Here is a 27,534-nt window from a genome sequence, read left to right on the forward strand (position 1 = left end):
CCATCTGCGCATGGTTATGTGTGTGTCACATGTACCTCTTCTTCCTTTATGAGCTAGCACTAGTAGAGTTTCTCCCACCCAAGAGGACTTCATAGGTTCTATTGTTTCCTTGACCATAAAAACAAATCACTTATAAAAGCATCAAGTTTGTACTGGTCTTTTTTTTTTTTTTTAAATACATAGATTTATTTAATTTTATGTGTATGAATGTTTTGCTTTTATGTGTATGTGTGTGTGTATGTGCGCGCGCGCGCACCATATGCATGCCTAGTGCCCATGAAAGTCAGAAGAGGACACTGGATCCCCTGGAACTAAAGTTATGGATGGCTGTGAGCCACCATGTGGGTGCCGGGAACTGAATCCAGGTCCTGTGCAAAGCAACAAGTGCTCTGAACTACTGAGTCATCTCTTCAGTTCCATATACTTTTAAATTAAGGCTTAAGTACCACCTTTATGAAGCCTTTCCTTCTGTCCCACTCTCCTTAGTCCTTCAGGTTAACACTGTTCTCTTTGCTTCAGCATACCTCAGGTTTACTTCTGTCATTGTTTTCAAGACATATGATAAGCCTGAAAGGTGCAATCAGTCATCAACTGGGAGCTGATTAAAGATTGGGGCATATCTCATCACACAGTGCCAGAGCCCTAGTACAGTGCCTGACATATGATGGGCACAGAGAGTAACATAAGGATAAGAAAAGAGCAAAGGCTTTTGAGTGAATCTCAAGTTCAAACTATAGTTTCACCATTTAACAGTTGTATGACCCGGGGCAAGCCATGAAATCTCCAAGGCCCAGGCTTTTCTTCCACAAAAGACAGACAAGAGTATCTATTTTTGAGGGCTGCCATACAGATTAAAAGCTAGTGTTTACCAGAGCATAATACCTGTTACATAGTAAAGAGTTCAATAAGCAGTGTTCAATACTCTATTATTATTGTAACATAAGAAGTTGCACATTATACACGAACCTGCTTCCTTATCTGCTAAATGACAGATCTAAGAGGCTGAACACACTGAATATGCCGTCTGACACATATAGAACAAGACAACAGTAGCTATAAGAATATTATTGAACTAAATTTGCTATCCCTGGATTTAAAAAAAAATCAAAGGATTCAAGATTCTCTGGCTCTAATTAAAGAACAAAATTAATTAACTGTGCCACTGCTGTAATAGTGGCACAGACATTGTGGGAGTGGCCAATCGTTTTCTGACTGTGTTTAAAGCCTGCTCCGCAAGATGGAACCAAGCCTGGCACTGCTCGGGTGGCCAAGAACCTGAGACTGGATAGGCCATGGGCCCAGGAGAAAACCAAATAAAACGATTCTTTTGCTAAAGGAACATAGCAACAAAAGACTCCTGAGGACATGTGGCTATACCTGTGGATCAGTGCCTTGCTCAGCCACCATCCTAGAAGCTTCCTCTTGGAGTAGACAGGAACTAGCAGAGACCCACAACTGAACAATGTGCAGAGTGAGGGACTTTGGAACACTTAGCCCTTAATGGGGCATCTTCATCAAATGTCTCCCTTCGGGGTTCAGGGGGCTATTTGGGAGAGGAAAGATTTTAGGAGCCAGAGGGGATGGGCGACACCAAGGAAACCGTGTCTTCTTGACACAACAGGACTGATGTTCCCAGGAGCTTCCAGACTGTGGCAACCCTCACAGGACTTGCACACACATTCAAGTTTGGCAGAGCCTTCCCTGCACTGCAGGGGGAGCAGGCACGGTTCTCCATCCCTGGAGAAGAAGTTATCTCCAACTGACACCCATTGCAAAGGAAAAGTTAGTTTTCTCCAGTGGAGTCTGACTGGGTACATGAACCACACTCAAGGGTATTTCCAATGTCTGTCTTTGTACATGTCTTGTCATATTCTGTGAGACACACTGGGGGAGATCACATGTACCAAAGCACTTCCAGAAAGAATTTGTACCATAAGTTATAAATGGAATAGACATCTTCTAATAAAACCATCTTTTTACTTGAAAGAATAACAGAAAGACTGTGGTTACTCAGACTTGATTATATATTTGACACTTTCTCCAAAAGAAGAGACCTGTTACCTCAAAGAAAACAATGGGCAGTATATGTTACCAGTTAGAAAATGAAATTTTTAAGTAAAAACTAGCAAATTGGAAAAGTATTCACCATTTGCGTGACAAAAATCCAAGTACTTTTCTGATATTAGTAATAGTTTCGAATGTTATTTTTGATACTTTTAAATAAAACATACGAGGTTTTAGCAGATGTATGTATCTTGGAATTAGTATTTCCCAAATGTTCAAATAAATGATCTTCCAATATAATGGATGAAAAGAGCCATTCAAAGGGCTTGACAGATGAGCAGATTTTAATGCAACAGACACACAGAAAGTCTGTGAGTCTTCACACCACAACTAACTTGTAAAAATTACTACTTGTCAATCAGTGCTTAGTATAACAGTAAAGAATAACCACAAAAAGTATTTAGAAAGGTCACTACTCTATTGTTGGAACACAGTCCAAGAATGGAGTCATGTGACCTCAGTTTCCTCAAAACACAGAGTTGTTCTGGCAATGTGGTTTGTGCTCTCCCCAGGTGTAGCGGACAGGAGCGAGTTGACCTCAGCTGTTGTTATTCATACGCCTCTATGGAAAACATGTTTTGCCACACGTGGCTTGTCTTTGTGACTGAACACCTTACTCATCTGACTCTTCTTAACCCTCAGAGTACAAACTGTCTGATTCTCTGAATAAAGTTGCCTAACACATGAGACTTTCGTCCACCTCATTTTTAGGCCCTTTTCTCTCAGGTTCATGCTGCCAACTACAGCAGTAACATTCTATCACTCTTTACTCCAAAAATCTGTGTGACCCTTCAACAAAACCCACATCACTGAATGCAGAAGCAGAAATAAGAATCTAGCTGGAATATAGCTCAGTGGTAGAGTGCATATTTATTAACTTGTATGATTCCTTGGGTTCCATCTCTAGTACCAGAGGAAAAGAAAAAGGGGGGAATCCAAATATGAAGAGAGGGAAAGAAGTGAACAGAACCTAGTTATCTTCTTTTTAAAAAATGTATTTAATTTCTTATTACGGTGTATGTGTGTGTGTGTACATACAGATACAGAATTAGATAGGGAGTGTTCATGGCTACTCTCAATGAAACCCTGAAATGCTTGAAATACTCCAAGCATTCAGACAAATCACAGCACACCAGAAAAATAAAGTATCAGATACTAAAAAAAGACATATTTAGCATTTTACTAAACAGAATAGTAAGAAGATGCAGAACATGAACTGTTAAAAATCACATGTAAAGACAAACTGATAAGGATCAAAAAATAAATTTAGAATGACCTAAATAAGGGCTTTACACTGAAGATTTACTTTTAGTGACACTGGATAAGCACAGGAAAAATTTATTTTCAGGACAAAGGACATGATCTGAGGCAGACAATTTCCTACCTACAGACAGATGGAGCCAACATAAGGGGTTAGATTGATAAGACCAACAATAAAAGGTTAGGCTTAGATAGAAAGACAAAATAAAAAACCCAACACGTACAACCTTCCCCTTATCGGATAGTTTTTAGTAATTTAGAGTTTAGGAGAGCAAAGCCCCTATCCACCTGGCATTCTCCATTACAATGGACTGACCTCTCCAGCTCTTAGCTGAATACATCCAATATCCCTGACAAGCCCCAGACAGGCCACTCCACACTTAGAAAATAGATCCACATGTGAGGACAGAGTGGTGGTTTCTAGGTGTGAGGCAGGTAAAACGCAGGTGTGGACAGTGAGAAGTGAAGCACGGGTCTGTGTCATGTGTGAAGGGCAGAAGCTCACAGCTCTGTTAAAGCTCTTCAGTGATGGGTAGCACTGCTTCAGGCCTAGAAACTGCCCAGCACTTACTCTTAAATCTTGCAAGCATGCTCACTGAGACCACAGCCAGAGCACTTGGTGGGAGTGAAGACACCTGGGCCCCAACCTCTACTCTGCCTCTTCATTAGTGGCTGGTGACCTCAGGCAGGCCATCTTGCCAGTCCTCTTCCATGAAATAAGTGGGTAACAGCATAAGCAGTTCCTAGACATTTCAAGTAATTTCTGTTGTTCTCCATTCTCTCTACAGGATCCAATATTTTAGAAGAGTTCACCAAACTGACTTGCCAATTATTAATTATAAGATTTTAATTGATTAATTATGTCAACTAACCAAAACGTACAACTATACTGTACGCTCCAGACTAGAACATGTGGTCTCAGATAGAGACTAGAGTCCCCTGGTCTTTGTCCCCACCATCAGAGTAGAAGTCTCTAGGACTATTGTTGCTAAACTAATCTGCAAAGATCTTGGACATGACTCCTTCATAGAGCAGCTATTTTGGCCATCTTCGAAGCTGTCAGTGGTGAAGGTACACAACAAGATGCAGTAAAATGGAGAAGACACTGGGCTGCCTCTCCTTCAGGATGGCACTTCCGTCCCTATGCATTCTCCCCAAAAGTCTCACTCCCAGACCCACACACAGTAACTGTGATTCACCTGGGCAGCAGCCCCTGACCCTTGCAGATGGAGGGGCTGTGTGGTCTCTAGAAATAAGGCAGGCAGCTTAGGAAGCTGCATAGTCAGAGAAACTAGCAGCAGCACCAGAACGCATTGATCTAGTCAGGCTTCTGTTTTCTACCTCCACACCCCAAGACTTTCAACAATTCTGCTGAAGACACTTGGAGGCCAGGGAGGGGTCAAGCAGAAGAATGGGATGGAGAGTGGGATCCTACCACAGACTCATGGGCTGGCCACTAGGGGCTCCATACTCACCAAGGAGGCTGCCGGGTAGTGTGAGGGTAGTGTGAAGGAATCCGGAGTGGGTCCACCTCTCTGGCAGTGGCAGGGGGCAACTCTCGATGGGGACTGCTTGCACGAGCCTTCTCCCACTGCTCATGGATAGGTGTGATAATTCCAGAACGGATCCGAGACCGAAGCTCCTCACTATTCTTGTAGGTCCTACGGGAAGAAGACGAGGAGTCAGCTTCCTGCAGTTGGCTGCTAATCTTGTGCACAGTATTCTGGTGGCAGGGGTGGCGGCCCTGAGAACTTTTGGCCTTGCGCTTGGCCTGTTTACTATGGTGGGAACGGGCCGTCCGGCGGACCTGGGTGAGGGGGGCAACAGCCTGGCGCTGTCTCCGAGATTTGGGCCTAACTTTCTTAGGCATCTGAGTTGCCCCTCCTCGTTTACCACCCCATTAGAAAGAGGTGAAGGTAGAGGCACAGGGCCTGGACTGACTGCTCCTTATCCCCACACCACCCCTCCCTCAGCTTCATTATGTGTTCATCACATGTCATGGGAAGGGTCATGGAAGGCAAAGGCTCAGTGTGAGGATGAACCAGGATCCTGGTCCTGGGGTGGAGGCAGGGTTCTGGAGCTCAGTTCAGCCACATCCTGGGAAGGCTGCCCCTCCTAGGTATCCTTTCTTGCCTGTGAGAAATAAGCAACATGAGCTACAGCTGAGGTGTGGTGGCCAGATGAGACAGCAACAAGTGGGCAGGACTCTAGGGCTCCTTAAAAACTGCCATTTTAAAAATGAACCACATTCTGGTCCATAAAGCCAACTCCACACCTGAAGTCCTACAGGGTGTATTCCCTGGTCATATGGAACCACATTAGAACTTAAAAGAGAAGTCTTTGAACTTGTGGAACTCAAGCACTTCCAGATAATGTAGGGATCAAAGAGAAAAACAACTAGACCCATACTGTAGTGATCTGAATGATATGTCCCCATAGTCTCAGGCATTTGAATACTTGGTCCCAGTGGGTGGCACTATTTGGGTAGATTTTGGAGGTGTGGCCCTGCAAGAGGAAGTGTGTTGCTTGCGTGAGTTTCAAAAGACATGCATCATTCTCAATTTATTCTGATTCCTGCTTGTGATTTAAGATGTCAGCCTTCAATATCCTGCTCCAGCCTGCTGCTTGCGGCCATGCTTCCTCCCCAGGATGGACCCCTACCCCTCCGGAATCATAAGTCCAAATCAAATCTTCTGTAAGGTGCCTTGGTCATGGTGTTTTATCACAGCAACAGAAAAGTAACAAAGCATAACCCTCCTCCAGAGACATCTCCAGACACCAATACAGTAAAGTCTAGTTACAAAATTTTACAGTCACTTTCAGAAACTCAGGTGGGAACACTCCCCAATCATTTCAGGAAGCCAGTACTAGTCTGATATTAAAACTAGAAAAAGCACAAACTAAACAATTACATACTAGCATTTTTTTACCAACTCAAAACAAAAGCTTTCAACAAAATATTAAAATTGAGCTCAAATTATATTAAAATCATACAATTTGACCAAATAAAATTAATTCTAGGTAAGCAAGGGTGGTTTAATATCCACAAATCAATGTAGCTCACCATTCTAACAAATAAGCAAAAAACATCAGATAATCCTACCAACTGATAAAGCAAAGCCATTTCACAAAACAATATGAGAAATCCACTCATGCTAAAAACTCAGCACTAACAAAGAACTAAGAATATAGGAAACCATCTTCAGCTTGATAAAGAACATCTGCTGTATGCCCTACAATCAATAGTGGGAACAGAATCCTTTGTCCCCTAACTGTGGGAATAAGGCAAGGAAGCGCTCTCTGGCAACCCTTATTTAACATAACACTGGAAGCTATGGGCACTATAATAAGAGAAAAGAAGAAAATCATAAAGATTAAAAAGTGAGCAGTGAAACTATTTGCCTATGACAAATTTCCAATGAAAGCCTGCCCCAACGAAATGAAACACCTCAAAACTTCATCAGTATTAGAGAAATGAAAATTAACGATCCTGACGAGGTCACTGCACAGTCAACAAATAATACAAAATCAAATGTTAGGACAGATGCACAGAAGTGGTCGGTCATAATGGTAGTGTATGTGAAATGGCAGACACGTCAAAACGAAACCAAAAACAAATTTACCATTGCACTCTGGGGCATTTTCCACAGAGAAATGAAAATCACAACTGCACACAAGTCTGTACTCAAATGCTATGGCATCCTTATCCATAATTGCCCCAACGGGACACAATCTAGTCATTTAACTTGTCCTTTAGCTAGTGAGTGGTAAAATCAATTGTTGTATACACGACATAGAATATACTCAGTGAACAAGAGGAACAAACAGTTAATGTGCATTACAGTTTAGATGGCTCACAAGAACACTATGCTAAGTGAAAAAGCCAAACTTAAGATTACATATTAATTCTATTTATGTAAAATGTTTGAAATGACAAAATTCTAGAAATGGAGAACAAATTACCAAGAAGCTGAGGCATCCTGGCCTACTTAGCAAGATCCTGACACACACACACACACAGACAAAAACAAAACAAAACAACAAGATAACAAAGGGCCAAGCATTGTAGCTCTAGTCTCAGCATTCAGGAGGCAGAGGCAGGGGGATCTTTGTGAGTTTAAAATCAGCCTGGTTTACAAAGTGAGTCCCAGGCCAGCCAGGACTACAGAATGAGACCCTGTTTCATAAAAACCAAACCAAAATAATACAAAACAAAAAGTCAAATGGCACAGCAGCTGCCACGGGCCAGAAGATCTGAGAGCCCATGGCCCAAGCAACTCTACACAGATTATGTTCTTACTTAGCACACAGAACACAAGGGACTCTGTTGTTTGTTTCTCTGCCTAAGCTAAGGAGAGGCAAGTCTACCTCCTCTTTCCCTTCAATCAGCTATGATATGAGAAGGCATCTATTTCCCTTATGGGTTTTCACTTGTAGAAATCAGTCCTGATTTCAAGAACTACCAACTCCTAAAGCAGAAGTTCTTATAGAATTTCCTGGAAGACTATTCCTTGCAAGAACAAATGTCATTTTGGTAGTGGCTAAAGACAGCCTACTATACTGTCTGACACAGAAAGGCCAAGGCAAAGAGGAGTTAGCCAGGGTTACACTCTTAGCTAGCCAGCAAGCACACCGAGGGGCACCAGCTCCTGCTTAGAAGAGGTGGTACTCAATGACTATTAGAGGAGAATCAGATGGGAGGAAGTGGCTAGGAGCACCACAGTGCAGGCTGGAAGCAGAGGGTGAGAAGGAGGCTAGTGTTGAAGAGCTGATCATAGTTAGCTCTCAGAGCCTGTGCTTCCATGAGATGGTTTCTTCCTTCGTACATTACTAGGAACACAGCCCATGAGGTCAGGCTTTGATTCCAGCACCACAAAAGGCAAGGGAGAATATACACATAGATATACACACAGACACAAACACACACAGAGACACACTTCAAGTCTTAATAAAACAAGAAAATGAAAGTCTAAGAACTATGTTAGTTAGAATGAATTTAAAAATTAATGCAATGGGTACTTTTTAGGTGGATAAAAAAACTAAAAGATCAGCTCTGAAGAACATTGTTGGGATAGGTGCAGAAATCAGAATGTGAACTTCTTATTAAACATTATAACAATGCTACATTCTTAAGTGTGATAATTGTTTTAAAGTTAAGGAAGATGACATCCTTATAAGATTGCTAGTCTAAAGAGATGGCTTGAGTGGGGATCTTGAGGGAAGGGTAAAGTACTTGCCACTCAAGTGTGAGGATCCAAATTCAAATGTCCAGAACCCATATAACGCCAGATACAGTAGCATACACCTGCAATCCTAGTGATCCTGTGGCAAAATAGGAAGCAAAGGCAAAACCACCCTTGAAGCTTGTGGGCCACTAGCTGCAGAACAACAGAGACCCTGTCATAAGTGAGGACTTAAACTTGAGGCTGTCCTCTGACTTGCAAACACATACTGTAGAACATGCATGCCAGGTGGTGGTGGTGCACGCCTTTAATCCCAGCACTCGGGAAGCAGAGACAGGCAGATCTCTGTGAGTTCGAGGCCAGCCTGGGCTACAGAGTGAGTTCCAGGACAGGCTCCAAAGCTACACAGAGAAACCCTGTCTCAAAAACAAACAAACAAACAAACAAACAAACAAACAAAAAAGAACATGCACACATGCATGCTCACATGAACATACATCACACATGTGCACACACACACACTGTTGTTCTATGCTACAGTATTTAGGGATGAAACTACATAAAGCCTATAAATAATCCTCAGATAGTTCAAGAATAAAAAATACCATAATTTCTTATTGAGCAAAAACAGCAAAATATTAAAAACTGGTTAATCCACTGTGTGTTTTTGCAAACTGTCTCTCTTCTGTAGGTTACAAACTTTAAAAGTTTAGGATGTCAGTAGAATGAGAAACTATAAGCTGGGAGAAAATATGTGGAGAGCATTTACCAGATAAAGGACTGTCACCTAAATTATACAACGAACTCTTAAAACTCAGTAAGAGAATGAACCACTTAAGTTGAAACTGAGCAAAATTGACCTGAACAGCCTCATTAAAGAAGAACTGCAGAGAGAAATCAGCCTAAGAAAGACGATCCATATGCTGTCCCCAAAGAGCTGCACTTGGAACAGTGAGACACACTGCTGCACTGCTGAACGCTGACCAGGGTGTGGCAGTGCGGACTCCCTCAGTCAGGGCAGCAGGCATGCAGAGCAGTCCAGCCGCATCAGAAAACACCCTGTGTGGACTCCTTTTCCAACCACAACCTCAGCGCGGACTCCCTCAGTCACTGCAGCAGGCACGCAGAGCAGTCCAGCCGCATCAGAAAACATCCTGTGTGGACTCCTTTTCCAACCACAACCTCAGCGCGGACTCCCTCAGTCAGGGCAGCAGGCACGCAGAGCAGTCCAGCCGCATCAGAAAACACCGTGTGTGGACTCCTTTTCCAACCACAACCTCACGGAAGAGGTGACACTCTGGAGACAGTAACAGGATCGGTGTTTCTCAGGGACAGTGTGGGAGGGGGAATGAACAGGCAGAACACAAAGGATGCTTACAGCGTGAAACAGTGCCATCTAACACTAAAACCCTGAGTGTGCCCACACTCACATAACATACAACACTAACAGTGAACCCCAACGTAGAGGTGCTGTGCCCATGTCGGTCTAGTGCTTGTAACAGATAAACTCTGGCACCAGAGGATGATGGGAACACTGGGCAGCTGGGAACTAACTTTGGGCTCTAAAATGTTTATCTGGGAACAAAAGCTGGGAGTGGAGTGAAGATTTGATTAACCATACTTTCTCTAAGGAACCTATTCTTTTTTAGAATGTATTTGTGTGTGTAGTGTGCGTGTGTGCGTGTGTGTGTGCGCGCGCACCACAGCACATGTGTGGAGATCAGAGAACAACTCTCTCATGGATCTCTCCTGCCACCTGTGGGATTCAGGGTCAGAACTCAGGCTGTCATGCCTGTGCACGAGCACCTCTACCAGAAAAGTGTCACTGCTACCCAAGGAGGCACTTGCTGGCCCCCTGAGGACCTATTCTTGATTGAAGCAGTTAGTCTAGACCCAAGTGTGGAGCCACTGCAGCATCTGTGGACTCTTGAATGCATCATTTTACTTCATGGGACATTTTCTATGCAGCCTTGTCTTCAAACAAACAAGAAGAGAACAGAGAACTGACCATGCCTAGGACGCGAGCTCTTTAGACAACCATACTTGTTCTCTGGGCACTTCCATACCATTCCTCATTTCTCGCTACTGAGTCTCTCTGCCTTTTCTCATGGAAAAGACATCCTTTAGAAGTACCTGTGGAAATCACTCAGGTCTTCTGCATCAATATAATCATCTAAGTTCAGAGTCAAGTCTGCCACCTGCTGTGTGCCATGTTCCTAGAAAAGTGAAAACAGAAAATGAGAGACGGGGGTATAGTTCTCAGTCTACGGGTATACAGGGGAAGGTGGGCAAGGAATTGAGGTACCCGATGAATACATAACCATAACATGGAGAAACATACAAAAGCAGCCCCAGCTAAGGGCAGGCATCTTGCTCATGAGGGGAACAACCGGGCTACAGAAGTCACAGCATGGGCACTCCACACTGACAGTACTAATCAGTACCCAAGCCTGGAAGGGGGCAAGCAACAGTGGTTTCTAGAGGTTGCAGTACTGTTTTTGGAAGCCTAGCCTGGAACCTACTTCAATGAGCTATCTCAGTTCTTTTAATCCACTTAAATTAACCTGAAGGAATTAATTGTTTGCAACTAAGAAGCCAGTTCTTAGATAAGAACTGAATGTTCATCAGTAAGGCAAAGGACAGTGGAGTAATATACAGTAATGAAAGAGAACGGTGTCTATCTATCTGTGTTATGTAAAGACCTCCGAAACATATTGAGTGGAAAAAGCCCCAGTATGAAAAATACAGCCAGATACTTCCATGAGCACATACAAACCACCAACACAAAATGGAACAGAAAGAAAGTCCTCTACCTCAAGGTGCTCACAGTTCAGGGGCAAAATACCAGCATTAAAAGCAGAGCACAAATAAGAACATAAATGCAAGATGTTATGTGTACCAAATGGAAAATAAACAGGCTTGAGAGCTAGCACTTAAGACTTGTCTGGCAGGTAGGGGTGGATAGTCAGGACTGAACTTTTTGAATAGATGAACATGAACACACACACACACACACACACACACACACACACACACACACACAGAGGCACAGAGACAGACAGACAGAGAGGAAGGGAGAGAGAGAGAGAAGCACTAAAGGAATGATGGAACAGTGGAGGGTATGTAGGGTATGTATGTGTATGGTGAGATGACAGTCTCCAGAGCAATAAACATGAAATGTAAAGGGCCCAAGTCAGTAAAACCTCTTACTTAAGAAACTAAAAGAGCTGCTGGGACTATAATAGCCTTTATCTCCTGTGTTGTCACTGGGTGAGTATTGCTGTGGACAGGAAATCCCTTTTCTGTATAATACAGGCAATAAACAACTTTATGTATAAAGCTTTTCTACATCTACTCTGGTTTCTTACCTCAGGAGAAAATGCCCAAAGTGGAATTACTAGATATAGGCTTTGGGGACGTTTCTGAATCCTCTGTTGAAATGGGTTTCTAGACAGTCATCTGAATCCCACACCATCAGCAGACCCTGGGCTCAGACTCACCAGCACATTGATGATCATGCCATTCTCCACAGAGACAGCTTTCAGAAGGAGTTTTTTGGCCCCATCCTTAGACTCATACCGGAGGACATACAGTTCTTTATTGCTGTTCCACGTAGCTGGCAGTAGTTCTGACTTCTTATCACTGGGACCTGGCTGAGAAGACACCAGGGTTGAGAAGAGAAAGACCCTGGCCTCAGAACACAGAACTATAAGGGACCATATTACCCTAACCTAATCCCATCCCTCACATCATAAATATGTGTTCAGGGATACACAACAGGTTAGAGATCTGGGAACCAGTACTCTCACTCAGCTATCCAATTGCCTTGAAAACACAGCACAGGAGGCGCCTGTCAGGAATCAATAGCCTTGAGCTAGGAATATAGCTAAGTAGCAGAGGGCTTGCCTAGCATTTATGAGGACCATGTGCTAATTCCCAGAACGACCAATAATTAAAATCAAAATAACTACAGCCTTGGCTTAATAATCATCTGTCATCCTGATAAGAATAAGACCAGTGTGAAATTCAAAGCAGTATACCCCACACTTCAGACCTTGGGCTATCTGTAATAGGATCATAAAATGCCTAAAAGCAAGATCCTAACAGAGATTCCCCAACCAACTGTAGTGGTCTGATAAAAAGCATGAACATACACCCCAAATGTAGCACACAAACAAGATTTAGAAGTTATAAAACAGACACCTATGTAGTCACCACTAGCATAGGAAATTCAGTGTTATCAGCCACTAAAAATTATCACTAAAGCTGCGTACCCCAAGGAATGTCTCTGTCCTCAAGAGCACCCAATACTGTGGGTTTTTTTTTGAAACAGGGTTTCTCTGTGCAGTTTTTTTGGTGCCTGTCCTGGATCTCACTCTGTAGACCAGGCTGGCCTCGAACTCACAGAGATCCACCTGGCTCTGCCTCTTGAGTGCTGGGATTAAAGGCGTGCACCATTTTATTATTATTATTATTATTATTATTATTATTATTATTATTATTACTTTACCTTCACACTGCATCACTATATGTGCAGCTATAAAAATATACTGCTTCAGGGGCTGGAGATGTAGTTCGGCCTGGCTGCTCTTCTAGAAGAGCCAGTTTGACTCCCAGCACCCACATGGAGTTACAGGTGCTTTCAACCACCTCTAACTCCAGGCCCAATGGATCCAGCACCTTCTTTTGGCCTTAGTGGGTCCCAGACATGCACAAGGTGTACAAGCATACATGCAGACAAAACACTCACACACATTAAATAAACTAAGTTGTGTGTGTGTGTGTGTGTTCAAATGCTTTTTGAATTCAATGGCTTTCCACCTTATTTTCTGAGACACAGTCTCTCACTGGACCTGGAACACAATGATTCAGTAAGGCTGGCCACTGAGTTCCAAGGGTGTGCCTCTTCCTCTACTAAGTTCTGTGCCTGGCTTTTAGATGGGTCCTAGGTATGAGAACTCAGGAACTGGTGCTTACAAGGCAGACACTTTGCTGACTGAACCATCTTCTTGACCCAACACTTGCCCATTTTATTCAACGTTGTTTTGAGAAGGTGATCCATGTAGATGTATTTTGTAGCTGATCTACATACACAACTGTACAGTATTCCATTAAATGAATATGCTGTGATTTACAAATTCACTGGCTGATGGACATTAGAAGTGCTTCTAATTGATTTCTTTTTCCGTTATAAACAATGCTGCGATGAACACACTGTTGTACACATTTGGCACACATGTGGTATGCCCAGAGGATGAACTTCTATAAGGTAAAAGCAAACTGCACACTAATAGCACTCTGCTGTGGGATAATGCTCTTGCACATTGTAAAGATATGTCACTCGAATTGGTTTAATAAAACACTGAGTGGCCAGTAGCCAGGCATGAAGTATAAGGTGGGGCAACCAAACTTAAGAATGCCAGGAAGAGGAAGGGTAGAGTCAGGAGTCACCAATCAGCCACAGAGAAAGCAAGATGAACATGCCAAACTCAGAAAAGGTACCAAACCATGTGGCTAAATACAGATGAGAATTATGGGTTAATTTAAGTGTAAGAGCTACTCAGTAATAAGCCTGAGCTAATGGCTGAGCAGTTATAATTAATATAAGCTTCTGTGTGGTAATTTGGGAAGCAGCTGCTTGGGAGTTGTTGACAGAATAGAAACCTCCACCTACAGCAGTCAACTTGAAACAAGCGAGCTCCTGGTGCTACACACAGCTTGCAGCACTGCTATTACTACTTGTTTGTTTTTGCCAATCTGGTGGGTTGTAAAATGTATCTTTCTGTGTATTCATTGTAATAGTCTCCTACTTAATAATTCTAAGATTTCCTGGTCTTAGTTATAACATTTACTGCTATAATAAATCACCATGACCAAAAGCCACTTGGGGGGGTGGTTACTTACTTTATTATCTTATTTATTTTTCTACATCACTGTCTATCATAGAAGGAAGTCAGGGTGGGAACTCAAGGCAGAACCCTGGGTGCAGGAACTGAAGCAGAAGCTATGGAGGAACACTGCCTACTGGCTTGCTCAGGTTACTTTTTTATACACCTCGGAACCACCTAAACGGTGAGCTGGACCCTCTCTCCTATATCAACCATTAGTCAAGAAAATGGCCTGTCTACAGACTTAGTTATTTTACGGAGGCATTTCCAAAATTTAGATTCCTTTTCCCATATAACTCTAGCTTGTGTTAAGTTGACAAAACAAAACAAAACACCCAACCAACCAGGACATTCCCTTTCATACATTAAAGTATGAGACTAGTTCTTGAGTTACAGTTAAAACAAACAGTGATTTCCGGTGGGGAAGCAAAGTTCTTCAGCTGGACCCCTGTAAGAAACACAGTGCCACTGTGAGACAGCCATAACTTAAAGCTTCTGAGCAGCCGCAGATACTGCAGCTAAAAGGAACCACAAATAACCAGCACATAAGGGGGTGCTGGGAAAACAATAAAAAGAGCAGCAAACAGTATAAAAGTTTCTTTTATTAAATTTACTATCAGAGAAGCACAGCTGAAATAATGAGATCTAGGTCACACACGTCCTCAGCCCACGACTGTGAGTTTGACTGCGCTATAGAGTGACTTTCAGCACTACTTGTGGAAATTTAAACTTACACAGGCCTCTGATACCATCCAGCTCAGGTTAGCCTAGGAGCCAAGACTCAAATGTCCTCCTAGAAACTGTGCAGACATATGGAAGACTTGATAAGCAATAGGGGGCTTCATCTTAGCCTGGGCTTGAGCAGCCAGAGCAGAGGGAAAATGCAAACTACTCTGACAGCGGTAAACAACACGGCAATTAGAAAGAACACTCTAGATCTAATTACAGCATTCTAGAGCAAACTTTATATGTGTGTATGTGTGTTGGGAAAACAATGTGAGAGGCAGAGGACGAGGAGGAATTCCATGAAACACTGTCCTCCGGGACACATCATGGCCACTGTGCTCTTGAACTCACGGCAGATATAGTTACCTACATAAGATCAAGTAACAAAATGAGCAGTACCCCAGCAGGAAGCACAACTGGACTCTGCAGGTGATAAGGGGGGGGGGGGTTGGTTGAGGGACATCCGAAGTGGGGATTTACAGGGAGAGTGGTGGGGACTGGAAAATGGTTTATAGTCCAGTATCATTTATGAAAAAAACTTTAGAAAGCACACATTTACACTGTCAACACAGAGCAAGCTGACTAGAAGCTGTGTTCATGAGAACGTGGGGGAGGGAATGAGGCTAGAGATGGAGAACACTGACAAGGACAGTGTCCAGACATGAAGGACTGTACACGCAGGTACAGGGAAAGGCCACCCCTGGTGCTTGGAAATCCACTGGCGGAGGAGTCCTAATCAAACTTGGCTAGGTGACAATCAAACTGCAGGCCTCAAGCCGAGTGACAAGAGTGACAGGAAAACGAAAGTGAAACTACTCCCTTGCCTACACCGGTGACTTCCTACAGTGTTGTGGATTTTAAGGGTTACTTTGGAAACTGGGGCCATACACCTTATCTATCTTCTGTCAAGACCTTTAGCTTTCTTCTGCCTCTTCCATGTCCAGCATTTGACCCACCAGCACGCTCTCTTGGTATACAGATAACTGTTCTGTTCCCCACCTCAACACCTTCGTTCCAGAGCAAGAGAGAATCGCTGGGGTCAGGTAAAGCTGATGCCTCACCATGGTAAGACTGGTGTTGCCCAGAAAACAGAAGTGGCACACCCAGCACATCATGTGGCCACCCTCTGCACTCTGATATAAAATATCAAGTGTCCCAGAAGGCCATGGTTGGCAAGTGACCAAGGCATGTTTGTATAATTTAACTCCCACAGATGGAAACTCTAAGGCCCAAGAGGAGAAGAGACCTATTAAAGGGCAGTGCAGGGCAGGCTGGAGTCCTAAGAAGGTAAGGGTAACTGCCATCTTAGGCGAAATTCTGAGGCTAGAAACCTCCTTTAATGGCCACTGAGCTCACCCCAGTGCCAATGGGCTAGAATGCAACCAACCAACCAACCAACCAACCAAATAAAACCACACACACACAAACAGGCCATTTTCTCTTTCTTCATAATCTTCAGACTCCTACAACAGAAAGCCAAATTCCATGTCTATGGCCATCTCATGCCCCTGCCACTAAGTCACCTCACACAGCTACAGAGCGCTTACAGAGAGTAGCCCTGACCTCAATAAGGAGACCAAACCAATGTCAGATTGCTGTTCAAGTTAAGGGATCTGTTGGTCTTCAAATCAAATATTATATGCACAGCTCTACAGTGCTAGAGATGAAAACAAAGAGGAAGCAGACAAACAGCTTTCTATTTAACTGCTGAGTCTTATGACACAGTCAAGAACAGTACTGTTTCCCTATTCCCCACCCCGCCACCCCCTCTAGAGGCAGGAGGTGGCAAGAGAGACAAAACAATTACCCTCGGAGTCTGGCAAGCATTACTGGTTTGCTGGCCCCAGGCTGGAAAATAAAATTCTCTACTAGATAAATCAACAGGAAAGATGCCTCTCAAATTCTTTTGGCTTCTACTCTGAGTGAGAATACACCCATCCATCTGCAGTGAGTGGACCAGTGCAACCTGAGCCCTGAAAGGACTTTAGGAGAGGGGGCAGCAAGAAAGAAACTCAGCATGCTAGTCTGAAACCCAAACACTATGCCACCTCTAAGGGCACGCAGGATTTAGTACTGAGGTAGACAGAGGCTCAGCAGGCAATGCTTTCCAAACCCCCACCCCCCAGGCTCCTTGTCCTTTCGGAAGATGTTTGGATCCTGCATCTTCTAGTCCTGAGAAGCTATTTGAGGTTTGGGAGGGAACAGGGAGAGGAAAGAAACCAATAAAAATGTTTGTGTATTGCTTCCTTCTGATGAGGATAAAGTGTGAAAGGGGTAGCGTGGTCTGAGTTCTTACTTTTATAGGACAGACAGGAATAGAACACCAGCAGGGCCATGCTTGCTCAAGTGCTCAGGCTGTTCAAAGTGTGTTGAAGGAGGAGACTTTAAAGCGGTGTTGGAGAGAAAATGCACTGAGTCTCTAAAGTTTATCTAAGAAGCTGAAAATACGTAGGGGTTTGGGAACTGATGCAGTGAGAAATGAGAGGAAGATTAAAATCCCTCTGTAAGATCCGGGGGTGAGGGGACCGCCTTTCTAGAACTGGTCTGAATTTTGAGTGCCAAGACAGTAACATAGAGGGCCAAGCCTGGAGTCCCTGAGTCCCCAAGAATGTATATGTGGGATTGTGGCTGGGAGGATACTTTCTCTGATGGAGCACGTGAGAAATGAAGGGGCAGTAAGGGGACCAGGGCCAGTTTACCCAAAAACCTGCCATACAGGTAGATTTGAGGGTCATGAGGAAGGGGCAGAAAAAAGGAGAAGGCTAGGACAGAGAATCAGTGATGTATACTGGTCCCATATCGGGCCTCGATGGGGATATCACCAAAGCCCCATCAGTTAAAGAGGCAGAACCTGGAGATGGGAGAGTAGATGGGAATTCTGATGGAAACAGCTAAGGGAAGAACGCTCACAACCAAGGTGTATGTGTGTGGGTACTGGGTAGGTGCAGAACCTAGGTGCTGTTTCTAGAAGCCTGGGCTATAGATGAGTAGTGAGTGGGCTGAGGCTGGTCCATTGTGTTGAGTGGTGAAGAAGGGGTCCTAGAATATGGCTGAGTAGGTCAAAGTTCACAGCCACACCAGTGCTTGGGACCAGACGTCTGGGGTTTGACTTGAGTTGGGTGTGTAGCACTGAGTATTCCACGCCACGACTGTGTGATGAAGATGCTTTAGGGAAATCGGGTGGATGAGGACTCTGAGGAAGCTACTAGTTAGTCTGTCTCGGCGTCAGATCCACACAACACGGCCTGAGCGCGGGGCTGTGCTGGGACGCCTTTCCGTTCTCGGGTTTACACACACGCTGTGCCAGCTGTTGACACCAGCGCCAGGCGCGCAAAAAGTGCGGCGTCAGAAGCCTGGGGCCCTAGCTTGGCAGAGTCAGGCGAGGCCTCGGGGCCTCTGGTTTCGGACTCCCCTCCACCCAGGCCGGCTCCGCAGCGTACCTGGTCGCCGGTGCCCAAGCCATAGTAGCCGTTTGTCACCACTTCCCAGTGCAGGAAGCAGACGAGCGCGTCCTGTGGGCAGCTGATGGCCGGCGCCGCCGACGTGAAGAGAACCTCCAAGCCCGCCATGGACGCTCGCGGCTTCTGTGGGGAAGGAAGAAAAAGCTGGCAGCGCAGCAAGCCGCTCCGCCTAGGAGGAGCGGGACTGCGAGCAGAGGCGACACCTATTGCGCTCCTTTCGCCTTTAGCTCCGTCCGCACCTGCGCAGAAACACAGAAACCTGTGCCGGAAATAGCTCCTAGCTTTGTAGGCGCTCCGGGCTGGAACCGCCCGCACTGTGCTGGAAGGTTCCGCTAGGGAGCACGAAGGCGAGGACGCAGCTTCTCAAAGCCAGATTCTACTTCCGCCTTCAGCCGGCCAACCGCTGAGCGTCAGGCAGTTCATCCCTGGGAAGAGGCCACCTCGCTGCCAACTACAATAGACTTCTCATCGGCAAAGTGGAGTTTGTACTAGGCTGGGGAAGAACTTAAGCAGGCTGGCTTAGATGTTTTCATAGTAATTTATTAGCATGCCTGTAGTGCTTGCCTGATAGCACCTTTTTTCTACATGCTAAACTTGGATGCATTTACTGAACTCTCTAGATTACGTCTTTCTTAAAAATTTTCATACATCTAGATTATATCTCATCTAGTTTGTATTAGTGACAGTACTATACCACTTTCTAGATTTGGAAACTGTGTCACAGTCAGCCAGTAAGTGGTAGAGATACTCTGGAAAGCTGGTAACTTGGCTTCTAGGATAGCATTTGTCCATGTAGATTGCATGCTGAATCCTATGCCAAAACCTTTACACCCTCTCGCAACAAATTCATGGGGTCTATTCTATTACCCATCCTCACTTTGCCAGTGACAGAACAGATCAGAGAGTTGTTGGAGCCCGTGAGTGAATGGCCAAATGTCAGTCACTTGTTCACCTATCTCCATCAAGATTTTTACCACCTATTATTTCTCCAAGTTTCTTGAAGTCCATTAGTTCTTTGTAGTCAAATAAGAATTTTCCCATTCTGGTACCATGGCCCAAGCCATTGTCATTTTTCACTTGGGTGCCTGGCATCAGCCTTTTCTGCTACACTGTTTTTACCCTGCAACCAGAGAGACTCTGTTAAAACACAAGGAAGAACATGTTCTCTAGGTCCAAACCACCTAAAGCTCCCACCACAAAGGAGAAGAGAAGTCCACTCTAGGTTCTGTCACCCTCTTACTCCACAGGCCCTACACCTTTCTAATGTCACCTCCGAGTGTCTTTTCACTCCCCTGTTCTCCTGACTATAATAGCCTGGACTTCCCTCAGCTTCATGCCTAGTGAACAAGCCATAGGTCTTGTCCTGATGGAGCTGTCTAGTTGTTTTAAAAAAAAAAACACACAAAATCAATCGAGTGTGAAATCTGCCATTTTGGAAGTGCTCAGAGGCCTGCACAAGCCCACAGGAATCATGTGACTCAAGTGAGGGTCTGGAAGGGTTTCTTGGAGAAGGAGATGGGCAACTGCACAGAACTCTCATGAGAGAATAAGGAAAAAATGTTCCTGTGAAAGGGAACAGGATGTGCAAAGGCACGTGCGTGTGAAATGTAGCTACCCCTGTGTGACTGGAGAATTAACACTGTCTCTTGCTCATCTCTACTCTCTACACTGTGCTCTAGGAGTCGGTGGCATGCCAAGGGGACAGGCGTGCAGCAGAGAAAGCTATCAGCACCAGTACAGTAAGGAGGGAGAATTTTATCATTGAAATAGGTTAGAATTTCTGGTTTATGACAATGATAAAAGGCAGGCTAGACTTTTGGTCAACTTTATTAATGCTTTTAAGTGTTTTCTTTCCCTATTATTGTTTTGGTTTGTTTGTTTTGCAATGCAGCCTCTTACTTTATGAGCAGTCAGCTCTCTCACCCCTACCCTTTCATTCCACACCACTTTGCATATCATTATTGTGGCTTGCAGCACACACACCTCCCCTTTCTTTTATACACCACCGGCTGTCTTACCATGGCTTCTCCCAAAGCCAGTGCTGAAGGTATGGTGGCATGTGTCTGTAATCTGTACTTGGGAGAAAGGCAGAGTATAAAGAGCTCAAGGCAAATCTCAGATACATGGTGAGTTCAAGGCCATCCTGTGCTACACAGGAGATCCTGTTGGGGAAAAAGTTCTGAGTGGCTTATTTGGGAGCTGATCCTAGTACCTAGCAGAAGGGGTGGGCTAATGGAGGTGCTTGAGCAAGGCTCTGTGGGCAGCTGGGGCTCACACTTGCTGGGGAACAGTGAGGGGAAGGTGTGAATGATCTTAGAGATGATGTCCCACCTCAAGACTGGGGAACTGTGAGTGTTTCACTCAGATAAGAGCTACTTCTAGAATTATGAAAAACCCTCAGGTAGAGAGTTACAGAATTCAGAGGAAGTGGCTTGGGTGCTTACAGGTGACTTTGCTGAGATGATCAGGGCATGGCATCTGCTGTTGTACTCCTATCCCCAGCTAATGGTGATCTGTCCCTTAGAACGTCTGTGTCTCAGCAGACAATTTGGAAAAGGCATTAGCATATTGAAAGAATGGAGCTAATCTGTTTCCCGGAACCAGCCTGCAAGGGCATGGCTGTGTTCTACTCACCCTGTCCCCAGCTTCTTCCACCCATGGGAACAAGTGAGAAGATTCTCTGTACCAGAAGTTCTCTATGCCTCCCTGGTCCATCCAGAGCTTTCTGTGGACATACCTACATCACCAAGGTTCCCAGTCTGCCTGCGAGACCCAGGAGAAGCTGAGACAGGGAGCAGGTGGGAGATGCCTGCCCACCGGGTAGGCCCTGTCTATCTGGGTGGAAAAGGGCCCATGCCAGATAAGGGCAGAGGATGTTAGGAAGGACTGGTTGGTGGCTGTAGCCACCAGTTCCTGGTTGCCAAGTGATAGCAATGTGCACATTCCAAGCTCTGTGCTCCCTTGGAAACTGTTAAGAGATGTGATACAGGGCAGGCAATGGGAGTAATGAGGAGTCTAACCAGCATCCTCCAGCTTCTGCTTCAGCTCAGCCACTCACCATCTCCAGAGGGATCTATATAATAGATGTTGTCTTTTACATCCACCAAATGGCTGAGTAGAAGCTAAGACTTCCCATCCCCTTTGCACTGGGAATCAACAGAGCTGATGCTAAGAGCAGACAACTTTCTTTTGAAATATAATTTTAATATAATACTATTAGTCTTTCAAAGATTTTTATTGTGGCCAAACACACAGAACAGAGTTTATTTGCCATCTTAATCATTTGTAATCACACAATTTAGTGACACTAAAGGCATTCCTATTGTGTAAGCATCACCACCCTTCAGCTCCAGGCATTTCATTTTGCCATTCTGAAACCCTGTGCTCATTAAACAATAATTTCCCACATCCCCTTCCTTCAGTGGGTGGCAGCCGCTGTTCTACTTCCTATCTCTATGAATTTGACTCTTGTGGACAATACAGCTATGACATGAGCGTACACATATGACTTCAAAACTCTGCTTTCAATCCTTTAGGGGTTTTGACCTAAAATTGGAATTGCTTAATCATATAACAGTTCCATTTTTAATTACTTTGAGACAGGGTTTCATGTATCCCAGGCTGGCCTTAAGCTCATTATAGATGACCTTGAACTTCTGATCCCCCTGCCTTCACATCCTGAGTGCTGGAATTACAGGTGTGTGCCACCACACCCAGTTTATGTGATGCTGGAGTTCAGGGCTTGCTGCATGCTAGACAAGCGTTCTACCAAGTAAGCTACATCCCTGTGCCCTATTTTTAAGTTTTTGAGGATCTCCACCTACTGTTTACCAAGGGTCTATACTACTTTTTATTCCCATATGTGGAACATAAAGGTTTTACTCTTACCACATCTGGTCAACATTTTTTGATAGGAGCCACCCTAATGGGAATATTCTTTTCCTAAGATACACATGTAACAAAAAAATCTAATTTGGTCTTTTAATAAAACACCCAGAGCCAGATATTGGGGTAAATGCTGAAAGATCAGAGAGACAAAGGAACAAGCCACTGCCACATCTTACCTCTAGGACTCCTCAGCCTGAAAAAGCCTCTAGCCGGAAGACTTTAGTTCCTGTCTCCTCACACCTTATATACCTTTCTCCACCCACCATCTCACTTCCTTCTTAGTGCTGGGATTAAAGGCATGAGTGCTTCTGAAGCAAAGGCATGAGATCTCAAGGGCTGGGATTAGAGGTGTGTGCCATGACTGCCTGGCTCTATTTCTCTCCTAGACTGAGTCAATCTCATGTAGTCCAGGGTGGCTTTGAACTCACAGAGATCCAGATGGATCTCTGCCTCCAGAGTGCTAGCACTAAAGATGTGTGCCAGCGCTGCCTGGCATCTATATTTAATCTAGTGGCTTGTACTAGTCTCTGATCTTCAGGCAATTTTATTCGGGTACATGATATATCACCACACACACAGTGTTAGGTTTCATTATGGCATTTACTGTAGTTTTGATTTGCATTTCCCTCATGCTTTGTGATGCTGAACATCCTCTGGGTGTAGCTCTTATTTGGAGAAATGCCCTGGCTTGTTTTTGAATTGCTTTTCAGGATTTTTCCCCGTATGTTTTGAGTGTTATTTCCTTATCAGCTGTATGATTTACAAATATTCCCTCCCCTATAGGTTGCTTTTTTACTCTGATAGTATCTTGTATCTTTCTCTCTCTCCCTCTCCCCCTCTCTTCCTCTCGCCCTCCCTCTCCCTCCTCCCTCCTCCCTCCTCCCCGTGTGTTTTGGACGTCAGAGGATAGCTGCTAGTGTTATTCTTGAAGAGCTGTCCACCTTGTTTTTTGAGGCAGGGCTTTCGAATGGGAGCTGGGGCTTGCTGACTCAGTAGGCTGATTGGCCGTGACTCCCAGGCATCTGCCTGTCTCTGTCTTCGTCATGCTGTGATTATAACTATACACCACCATGCCGACTTTTTAATGCAGATGCTGAGGATCAAACCCGGGTCCCCATGTTTGTGCAGCAGGCACTTTATCAACCTAGCTTTCTCCCCAGCACCTGTTGATAGCATCTTTTTACAAATGTTTTTAAGTTTTCCTGATGTTAGGCTCAGCAGGCTGCTTCTGAAAGAGAGGGACTGTGCTGTGAGCCCTGGGGAGCCACAGCTGGGGCTGTTAGCAGGCTATACTTATTGCTGCTTGACAATGTCTTGCTTGAAGTCCCCATTCTATGGCTGACATGAAATACATAATTCCTTTGTGTCTGTCTTCATCGGCATGTCTGAGATTTGCCCACGCTGATGGAGGTGTGTAGCTAGAGTTTTTCTCTCCAGATCCTGCCAAGCCCTGGCAGTCCCATAGCCCATTTATAAAATAAACATACAGATGCTTATATTATTTAAACTGCTCAGTCATTAGCTCAGGCCTAACACTGTTTAGCTCTTACTCTTATACTCAGCCCATTTCTGTTAATCTATATGTCGCCACGTGTTCCATGGCTTTACCTGCTGCCTTTACATGATGCTCCCTGGACAGCAGGCTGGCGTCTCCTCCTCTCTGCCTTACTGTTCTCTCAATTCTCCTCTCTGCTAGTCCCGCCTGTACTTCCTGCCTGGATACTGGCCAATCAGTGTTTTATTTATCAATCAATCATCCACAGCAGAGGTGTTAATCTCATCTCTGTTTTTATTTCTGATTAATAACATGGTTGTATGATTATAGCCCAATATATCCATTTCTTTACTGATAGACATCTGGGCTGTTTCCATGGGCCAAATGGACCATGCTGCTGTGAACATTCATGTACCAGTCTTGGTGTGGAATAAATTCCTTGGAGTGGGATTGCTTGGTGTCATACTGGCCCATGTTTATCAGACACTGCCAGATGGATTTATGAAATTGTTATGCCATTCCTTCCCTCATCCCCAGGACTGAATGAGAGTCCTAGTTGCTCCACATCCAGTGGGAAGGGATTTAATATGGAATGTGCTTACAAAACAGCTGGATAGTGTAACACTTCCTGAGGAATCTCTTTCTATTCATCCCTGGTAGAGTACCAACAACATACCAAAGGCATGATTCCACCCAAGACCATGTTGGGGGAATCAGTGAGTCGAGTGAGGTTACTTACAGGAGCAAAATCAGCTGTTTTACTGAAAAGTCCCATCCCAGCATGGGTGATGACTTCCCAAAAGCTGCCTAGATGGAGGCTCTCTTCAGTTAGCCTTCCACCTCCTGCAGGCTATAACAGCTTCCGAGACCATGTCCAGCTGGAGTGCATGGGGGGGGGGGTAGGTGTGTGAAGAGAGAGAGAGAGAGAGAGAGAGAGAGAGAGAGAGAGAGAGAGAGAGAGAAAGAGGGGGAAAGTATATGGGGGGAGTGCTAGAATCTCAAGTGACTGATAACCTTCTTCCAGTTCAGAATGCCAATGGGCCCTATCTTGAGATGTCAAAAATGTGGGGTATGGTCACAGGAGCACAACTTCCCACTCTCACCCTCAGCAGCCTGAGCAGTTCCTCTAGACCTTTAAGGATCTTGTCGTGGACCCAAACAAAAAAGAATTTCAGGACAAGACAGTTTACAAATCAGGGTTAGGATTTAATAAAGATATTTTAACATAAACTTAAGCCTGAGAGTTAAGAGTGATTCTCAGAAGAAAGTAAAGCACACCCAAGAGCATGGATGTAGGCTTCTCTAAGATGAGTTGAAGCGCGCTCTCTCTCTCTCTCTCTCTCTCTCTCTCTCTCTCTCTCTCTCTCTCTGTTTACAAAAGTCATATATTGGATTCTAGTAGAGTCATTTGGGAAGAGGAAACGTCAATTGAGAAAATCTTCCCATCAGATTGGCCTAGGGAAAACACTGCAGTGCAGTTTCAATTAATGATTGATGTGGTCAGGCCCAGCTCACTGTGGGCAGGGCTGCCCCTGGGCAGGTGGTCCTGGGTGTTATAAGTAAGCATGCTGAGCAAGCCATGAGAAGAAAGCCAGTAATCAGCACCGCTTCATGGCCTCTGCATAAGCTCTTGCCTCCAGGTTCCTGCCCTGACTTCTTTTCATGATGGACTGTGATGTGGAAGTATAATGGAAATAAACCCTTTCCCTAACAAGCTGCTTTTGGCTACAGTGTTTCCTCACAGTAATAGAAACCCTAAATAAGACACTATCTTTAAAGGGTGGTTCCCGAGGAACACCTGACTGGATTACCCTTGATAAGATCTCCAGGATGCAGGAGGACAGGATACCTTTATTGTAAACAAAGTCAGCAGTCTGGGAAAAGGAATGCGTCCCAGCTCAGGGTCATATGCATTCTGGCTTTAAGCCCGGTTCATTCTTACTTTAATCTGCATATGAAAGGAATATGACTTTCTTGTGGCAGCCTTTATAACAAGGGTTCATTGTGCTGGAGTTCTGGCTTCCCAGCTGGTGAGAGGCTTTCATCAGACTCTGGCATGAGGGCTCAGGTCCCTTCCTCTGTTCCCATAGCTCTTATCGTGCTATCTTGCCTCAGTGACAGTCGTCTGGGTAATCAGAGCCCCTCTGATTTTGAGATGTGATGGCCATGGCAATGAGGGCGGAATTCCACAGTAGCGTTTCATGGCCTTCATCACGTCCCCTGTTCCCGACCCATGGCCCCTCTCTGGATCTCTCCGGCACATCTCTTGCCATTACTGCATCTGCACCCTCCCCTTCATGTTATCAGTTCCACCTGCTCTTATTAATGCTAAAGATTAAAAGTAGGCAGGAGTGTGGTGGCACAACTTCAATCCCCGCACATGGAAAGCAGAGGCAGGAGGATCTTTATGACTTTGAGTCGGGCCTGGGCTACACACTGAGACCCTGTGTGGTGGTTTGAATGAGGATGGCCTCCATAGGCTCATATATTTGAATGCTTGGTCCACAGTTGATGGGATCATTTGGGAAGGATTAGGAGGCGTGGCCTTGGAGGAGGAGGTGTGTCACTGGGGACCAACAGGCTTGGAAGTTTCAAAATTCCAAGCCATTTTTTTTCTTTCTCTCTCTGACTTGTGGTTGTTGTCTCAACATGTTAACCCTTAGCTGCTGCTCCAGTGCCATTCCTGCCTGCCTGCCTGCTGTCATGGGCCCCCCTGGGATGGTCATGAACTCACCCTGTGAAACTGTAAGCAAGCCTTCAATTAAATGCTTTCTTTTTTAAGTTGTTTGGGTCATTAAGTTGCCTGTGTTTCTTCACAGCAATAGAAAAGTAACTACCCTGTCTTTAAAAAAAACAACAAAGTATTCAAGAGGATTCTTTAAATGGGCCTAATGTTGCAACATGGGGAGGTGTCTCCCAGCTGACAGAAAAGCGAGCCAAATGCTTGCTTATATAGCCGAAACCAGGAGGGTGGGATAGCAAAGATAGTTGCACCAATCATGTCATAGTCTTTAATGCAGATGGAGGACTGTGTTTGTGCCAAGCAAAGGCCTTTCTGCTAGGCCACCGGTGAAGTACCCCACCCCTGGATAGCAATGGTTGCCGGGGTTGCCAAGGCTTGTGATTGGCGAGGCCTCTGGACAAGCTGGAACGTTCTGACTGGAATGACTTCTCTGGCTGCAGTAGTGCTTCTGGACAAGCAGCTGTGGTTGTTGGGTAGCTTCCTCACAGTGTCCAAAAAAGGTTCAAAGAAGCTGGTTGCCAAAGAGGGGCTGCTTGCCCCCCCCTCCGCCCCATTGAGGACTTAAGACAGCTAGCCACCAGGAAGGAATTTAACAATGTCCCAATCTCATTTCCCCTGCTCTGATAAAATATCCCGACAAAAAGTAATTTAGGGAAGAAAGGGTTTATTTGCCTTACAATTCCAGGTTACAGTCCATTATTGTGGGGAAGTCCAGGTAGCGTCACGTCCACAGCTAAGAGCAGAGAGAGAATAAACATGGGGACTCTTGCCTGCTTAGTACTCAGCTAGCTTTTTTTTTTTCCTTCCAGAGACAGGGTTTCTCTGT

At 44.8% G+C, this 27,534-nt stretch overlaps 1 protein-coding gene across 3 annotated transcripts in view; it reads right to left on the reverse strand.

The window, feature by feature from the left end:
- Psmf1 (proteasome inhibitor subunit 1) overlaps nt 1–21,508 on the reverse strand; it is a 32,070-nt gene extending 10,562 nt beyond the window's left edge. The window contains exons 1-5 of one of the 3 annotated variants that reach the window (XM_059261605.1): nt 21,320–21,508; nt 18,562–18,705; nt 12,008–12,160; nt 10,641–10,723; nt 4,800–4,985 (exon numbers count right to left, since the gene is read on the reverse strand). In XM_059261605.1, the coding sequence (XP_059117588.1) occupies nt 4,800–4,985; nt 10,641–10,723; nt 12,008–12,160; nt 18,562–18,690 (551 nt within the window). In that variant the 5' untranslated portion in view covers nt 18,691–18,705; nt 21,320–21,508. Of the gene's footprint in view, nt 1–4,799; nt 4,986–10,640; nt 10,724–12,007; nt 12,161–18,561; nt 18,706–21,319 lie in introns of those variants that run through there. The other 2 variants (XM_059261604.1, XM_059261606.1) reach the window with 2 other exon arrangements.
- Between the last annotated feature and the right edge of the window lie 6,026 nt (nt 21,509–27,534).

Source organism: Peromyscus eremicus, chromosome 4, assembly GCF_949786415.1.
Source record: "Peromyscus eremicus chromosome 4, PerEre_H2_v1, whole genome shotgun sequence".
Lineage (NCBI taxonomy): Eukaryota > Metazoa > Chordata > Mammalia > Rodentia > Cricetidae > Peromyscus > Peromyscus eremicus.